Source organism: Branchiostoma lanceolatum, chromosome 6 (assembly GCF_035083965.1).
Source record: "Branchiostoma lanceolatum isolate klBraLanc5 chromosome 6, klBraLanc5.hap2, whole genome shotgun sequence".
NCBI lineage: Eukaryota > Metazoa > Chordata > Leptocardii > Amphioxiformes > Branchiostomatidae > Branchiostoma > Branchiostoma lanceolatum.
In genome coordinates, this window is record NC_089727.1 from 22,129,724 (window position 1) to 22,136,381 (window position 6,658).

The following is a 6,658-nucleotide window of genomic DNA, read 5'->3' on the forward strand; positions in this document are numbered from 1 at the left end:
CGGTATATGGCTCATTGGAGTTCCCTCGGATACTGCGAAGACGGGCTGGTTAGTCCATTGCACGACCGGATCATGTGTACCCCTGTCAGTGGTCCACCATCCCCTTACTTGAGTGGTCCCCGAAACAGTAGTACTCTCAGTTGTTGGCGCTGTGGTTGGTGCCACCGTTGTCCTTGTAGTTGTAGCTTGAATTGTGCTCTCTTCAGTGGTCCGCCACCACCAAGTAGTGCCGTCAGTGTTTAGCGCTGTTGTTGTTGTCCCGGACCCCGTGTCCCAGTCCCGCCACGGGTTTTGTCGCTTGACGCGGTGCTGAGTCCCGCCGGTTGGATAATCTTCCAGGACGATGGAAACCGCATACCATCCCGGCTGCAGCACTCCATGTGACGTGTTATACGCAATGGTGCAGGTATCCTGACGAAAATAAACTTTGTTATCTTCGCCGATCGAGAACATTATGTTTTCGGTTACGCCAGCTGTGGGGTGGGTCTGTATGTATGTCAAGAGCATAACTCGAGAAAACTTTTATGTATCTTCATGATTTTCCGAGAATTTGCAAAGAGTATTACAGCGGACTTTGCATGTTTGTGTGTTTGTATGTATGCAAAAAAAGGACGGGAACGTTGAAAGGTCAAGTTCGATAATGGGCCTCCTAGCGGGTATCTAAAGTACTGCAGGGTAGCTTCAAAGTTTGAGGCCAACCTTTCTGGAGGCGCAAGGTTCAGGATTTTTGAATAGTAGATAGCTTCTGGGACAGGAAGTTAGTGGTGTAAATCAAGGCGTTTTTGTTGTTACCTTTGGAGACGAATAACTCCAGCAGGGATTGACGGATCATCATAATTTATGGCATGTAGATACAATGTAGTTTGGGTGATGCTACACATGTTTGAAACTTTGTATGCAAATTAGGATCAAATTTTTGTTTGACGCTTGACCGTTTTTTGTCACTATTTTCAAATATGAAGAAGAAATATAAGCACGTTTTGGGAATATGTTTCATTGCTGCCTTGGATATGCCTACTTTCGAGTAGTCTCTCTGATATGAACACAGACAAGTCGTAAACAACGTAAAGGTTTAAACGGTTTCTGTTAATGAGTATTTCAGACATTCAAGTCGCCCTTTAATGCCGGGAAAGACACAGCTCATTTTCTGTTTATAAAGTTTGGAGATGAGGAGAATTAATAAAATTTGGCCACACTAGGACGTCCCATACTATGATGTTCATTCACCGTACGTCAATATGGATCCTTAGTTAAAGAAGATGTAGTTTTTGCAACAAAAACATGAAAAACACAAAAGGTGCCGGACATTTATAATCTGCTTGGACATTACCTGTATGCCACAATATCGGTTTCTCGTAAAGCACTATCAACCGTGGTCTATATGTTCAGTATGACACCTGGACATTTGGTCATTACAGAATATTACAGCTATTATGCATCGTACCTCATCCAGAGTTGAGTACGGCAGTGGATCGCAGGCGCCCTCGCATTCCCCGTACACAGAGGCGTACCTGCACTTCACCTTGTCTCCGTCAGGGTCTTCGAACGGAATGCGGATCACAGCGTCACAGTTGTTCTGAATCCTAGTCGTACAATGGGGAGATTTGTTTAGCTTATTTATTTTTTTGTTGACTCATATGACGAAGTCGAAGCTTTGACCGTCACAAAACCAAATCGATTTTTGCAACAAAGTGAACAGTCAGACTCAGACTACTTTGGAATTTTAAATTTTCTACAGTACATAGTGATGATTTGAGCGAAGGCTCAAATATGCTAATTAGCCGTTCGAACCCTAGCTCACGTGATCAGTAGACACGTCATTCACGCCATAGCCACGCCAGCGTGCTAGCAGTAACACGGTTCGAATTTCTCAGTGAATTTCTCAGTTATAATCTCCGCCTTGTGCCCTTGACTCGACCATGGTGAGACGGAAACGATGCCCAGGTTGCGGCGAGGAGTTGATCCTGCACCCGAAGGGTAAAGGGAGTAAGCATTGTGAGGGGATAGACCCTCCTTCCGAGCGGGTCAAGGACCCACCCCCACCACATGGCCAAGAGAAGGACAACGTGAAGGACTCGCCGGAGGAGACGGAGCCGCCGTCGCACGAGAGCGCCACTGCAGAGCTAGAGAAGAAGAAGGAGGCACTGCTCGAGCAGCTGGCTAAGGTAAAGTTGGAGAGTGAGGTCGCCGCCTTGGAGGACGAACTCAAGCAAGCACAAGCAGCTATGGCGGCCCGCGCGACCATTACCGGGAAACCCCTACAAGGCCAGCAAGACAAGATGGTGTTAGGAGAGGGAGATATCACCTTACAGCAGCTACGCGAAAACGCAGCTCTGCAGCACGCAGTGGACACCAAGTACGCGCTACCGGGAGCCGGAAAGAAGAGGAAAGACGAAGGTAAGCCGCTGTCCCCAGAAGCATTCGTGTACAACTTAGACAGCTCCGAACCGAAGAAGTATGATGAATTGTCTCTCGGAGAGTTTATGTCCGGATGTATGGCGTTGTTGCGTTCTGAGAATCTGCCACGTTCGGAGTTGCTCGGCCGTCTCTCTGTGCTGCAGTATTGCTTCGACAGATTGGCTAGGTACAAGTGGGCTCACGTGCGTACTTTCCATGCTGCCGCGGTCAGCGAGGCAATGAGCGTCCCAGGCGTTTGGTCGGACTGGGCGCATTTGAAGGAGAAGTTTTTCGACGGAAATAAGGACAACCTCAAGCCGGCGGATTCCGGTGATGGCGGCACGTCAACACAGACAGCACCGCGGATATGCTGGGGCTTCAACAAAAACAACTGTTTCCTCTCAACGTGCCGTTTCGACCACTGCTGTCGATTCTGCTGGGAGAGGAAGTCAATGAAATACAAGCACGCAGAAGCCGACTGCGAACGCAAGAGGCGGGAAACCAAGCAGACGCGAGTGCAGACGGCTGGCAGCACTGCGTGACAAGCACGCCCACCCAAGGGCACGGGGACCGGCTCAAAAGCCGGGGACACTACCGTGCGGAGAACTGTGAGTTTGGTTTCTGTTTGTCCACGTACGTCTCCTTCTAGTAGCCACGTTCAGCTCGCTTCTGTCAGTAGTTTTCCGTATTCAACTCGCCACAGTGCGGATAGTTTCAACAGCCTTCCCTACGCAGATTGTAGCGATGTGCCAATCAACACAGACGATAGTTCTCGTGTTTCGTTCAGTAGCGTCCGACATTCAACTCGCCACAGTGAGGATCATGTTTACAGTCTACCTCCCACTGACGGTAGCGACATGTCCATCCGCTCAGACAATGCTCCTCGTGTTTCGGACAGTTGTTTACAGTTTTCAACTCGCCACAGTGATGAGCGTAGCGGGTCTTCACACACAGTTTGTAGCGATGTTGCAGGCACAGAGGCCAACAGTTATCGTGTTTCAGTTCAGGATTTTAATGTTGTTGTAGCCGAGAGGGAGAAAATATTCGATTCTGACGAAGGGAGTATAGTTGCCAGACATACCACAGACGGTATTGATGCGACGATCGAACCAAGCCTTGGTTCTAGTGTTTCACTTCAGACCTGCCACGGTGCACCAGTCACGTTCACGGCTGGCGAAAAGCAAGTAGTTTCAAGACATTCAGACAGTCATTCGTTGCACGGTGCGGACAATGTTCTTCTAGATATGACAAGAATTGGTACAGATTCTTTCGCCTCGTTTCCCCTCCAAGAGGGCGTCGCCGCCAGGCAAAGTCAGGTTTCCTCTAGTACAGCCGATGTTTCCATGACTGTATATCCCCCAGCGGGCGTTGCCATGAGGCACAATTCGAGTGACGGTTTTCAGGTCGGGTGTACCTGCGGCTCTACAAGTGATACTCCCCCAGCGGGCGTTGCCACAAGGCACAATTCGAGTGACAATTTTCGGGTCGGGTGTACCTGCGACTCAACAATTGATAATCCCCCCGCGGGCGTTGATGTCAGGCAAAATTCAGGTGACAATGTTCAGGTCGAGTGTAAGTGCGAATCTACAAGTTGGCCTTATCGGGACTGGCATGCACGGGTGAGACAGTCTCAAGTTCCCAACTTCCGTGGCGCTCGTATACCTGTTCCAAGCAGTCTGAATATCGCAGCATGGCGTAGCCTGTTGGAAGGATATCACGATGCAGACCTCTGTGACCTGCTGGAGTTCGGATTCCTAGTGAATTACGAGTCTTCGCAACTGCCGGTTGTTCCACACACCAACCATCCCTCCGCGCTGCAGTACCCGAGCCACGTGGAACGGTATATTCGCACAGAGTTAGCACACGGAGCCACTATCGGGCCCTTACCGCGGGAGTTCTTCGGTACGCCGTTAGTATGCAACCCCCTGCAGACAGTACCAAAGAAGGGCACGGCTGATCGCCGAATAGTGGTAGACTTTAGTTACCCACAAGGATCCTCGGTCAATGACGGTATTCCTACAGGAACTTACCTGGGCGAGACCCGTCGGTTACGGTACCCGTCCTTCGATGATTTTGTGGCGTTGGTGGTGGTGCAAGGCCAAGGATGTTTGATGTTTAAAAGAGACTTGCGCAGAGCGTACAGACAGTTGTTTGTAGACCCTGGCGATTACCACTTACTCGGTTTTCGCTGGCGCGGCAGCGCATACACGGACGTTGCCCTCCCATTCGGTCTCCGCTCGTCAGCCCAAGCTTGTCAACGTGTGACAGACGCAGTATCGCATGTATATGCGCAACTCGGGTTTTCGTGCGTCAATTATTTGGATGACTTCGGCGGTGCTGATTCACCCAGGCGGGCGCAGAAGGCGTACGACTCCCTCGGACAGCATTTGCAACGGCTAGGATTAACAGAGGCCGCAGATAAGGCATGCCCGCCCGCTACGAGAATGACATTTCTCGGTCGCATGGTAGACTCTATCCGTATGACAGTAGAGGTTACACCAGAACGGCTGACGGACACCATGGCTGAGCTTCAAGCGTGGTCTGACGTGTCTAGCGTGTGCAGACAGGAGGTCGAATCGTTGCTCGGGAAGTTACATTTCGTGGCGTCGTGCGTCAGACCGGGTCGACTCTTCGTATCGAGAATGATTGCCTTTCTACGGCGTTACAAAGACCGCCGGGAGAAGATACGCGTCGATGAGGAGTTCAGGAAGGATCTTCGCTGGTGGTCTTCCTTCTTACCAAGCTACAACGGCGTTTCGTGGATATCTCACGCGGGCTGGTCTGAACCTGATGCAGTTTTCAGTTCGGACGCGTGCCTCTCCGGTTGCGGCGGCTTCTCTCAAGGAACGGGCGAATACTTCCACGCCGCCTTCCCGGCATCGCTCCTCGAGGCTCAGCCCTGTATCAACAGTTTAGAGTTATTGGCCATCTTGGTCTGCGCCCGGTTGTGGGGAGGGCGCTGGGCAGGTCAGCGCATTGTCGTTATGTGTGACAATGAAGCCTCAGTCACCGTTCTAAACTCCGGTAGGAGCCGCAGCGCCTTCCTACAGACATGTCTACGCAATCTGTGGCTCTGCGCTGCCACTGGACAGTTTGAGCTTAGGGCCGTGCATATACCTGGGCTCGAAAATAGGCTCGCAGACCACCTCAGCCGCTGGTCGACTTCGCAGTATCACGAGAACGAATTCAAACGCCTGACGGCCGGGCAGCGCACAGCCAGCGTTGTTGTCTGCCCACGACATTTCGAGTTACTGACACACTTGTAATCCTTCCAGGTACCTGCACCCTGCTACGGCGATTGGACTCAGACGTAGAGGACGCAAAGCTGTCGGCTTTCGCGGCGGGCACTTACGCCAATTTCCGAACGCAGTGGAGGGCATTTCTACTATTCTGTGAGTTTTTCAAACTACCTGCTCTACCGACTGACTCGAAAACTCTCACCCGTTACGCACAATTCCTTACGCGCTCCTTGCGGAGCCCGAGTAGCGTCCAGCTGTATGTACACGGGGCACGCATGTTGCAACGATTTCACGACTTCGAACCGCCCGAGACCAGCTTCGAACTGAAGCTCGTCGTGTCTTCCTTCCGTAGAGGTTCCCCACACGCCTGCCATGCTGCCATCTTGCTCAAAATCCGGGAGTTGTTGGACCTGACAAGGCCCATGCACGCCACGCTGTGGGCAGCATTCTGCGTGGCCTTCTTCACGTTGCTCCGGAAGTCGAACATAGTACCGCGATCACAGTCAGCATTCGACCCACGCAAGCAGCTAACGCGTCGCGCCATTCAAGTTTCCAAGGATGGACTTGTGGTTCAGGTGACTTGGTCGAAGACGATCCAGTTTCGGCAAAAGGTGCTTCTCCTACCATTGCCCGCACTGCAAGGGCATCCCCTGTGTCCTCAGTACGCATACGTCAATATGTGTAACATGATCCCGGCCGACCCAGACGGGCCGGCGTTCCTGGTCCCAGGTAACGGAGGCGGACTCATCTCCCTCACCCATGACACGTTCGTCCACCACTTGAAGTCGTTATTATCCGCGGCAGGCTTCACCCCAGGGAGTTATTCGGGACATAGTTTCAGACGCGGCGGGGCGACTTACGCGTGGCACTGCGGTGCTGACCCACAGGTGATTAAACTGTTAGGCGACTGGTCTTCAAACGCGTTCGAACTGTACTTGGACTGCTCCTTCGACAAGAGGTGCGAGTATTCCAAGCTGATCGCGGAGAAGCTACAGAACAGTTCGCTGGAGCAACCAGATTAG

At 51.8% G+C, this 6,658-nt stretch overlaps 2 protein-coding genes across 2 annotated transcripts; both read left to right on the forward strand.

Moving 5' to 3' along the window:
• Positions 1-3,770: 3,770 nt before the first annotated feature.
• Positions 3,771-5,663, forward strand: LOC136437610 (uncharacterized). Its single transcript, XM_066432233.1, has one exon. It carries the CDS (start codon positions 3,771-3,773, stop codon positions 5,661-5,663), a length of 1,893 nt encoding a protein of 630 aa, XP_066288330.1.
• Positions 5,664-5,911: 248 nt separating this feature from the next.
• On the forward strand, positions 5,912-6,658 carry LOC136437611 (uncharacterized). The gene has a single exon (XM_066432234.1). It carries the CDS (start codon positions 5,912-5,914, stop codon positions 6,656-6,658), a length of 747 nt encoding a protein of 248 aa, XP_066288331.1.

Coding starts and splice junctions, on each gene's coding strand:
- LOC136437610 (XM_066432233.1), top strand. CDS start 3,771: ATGAGGCACAATTCGAGTGACGGTTTTCAGGTCGGGTGTACCTGCGGC.
- LOC136437611 (XM_066432234.1), top strand. CDS start 5,912: ATGTTGCAACGATTTCACGACTTCGAACCGCCCGAGACCAGCTTCGAA.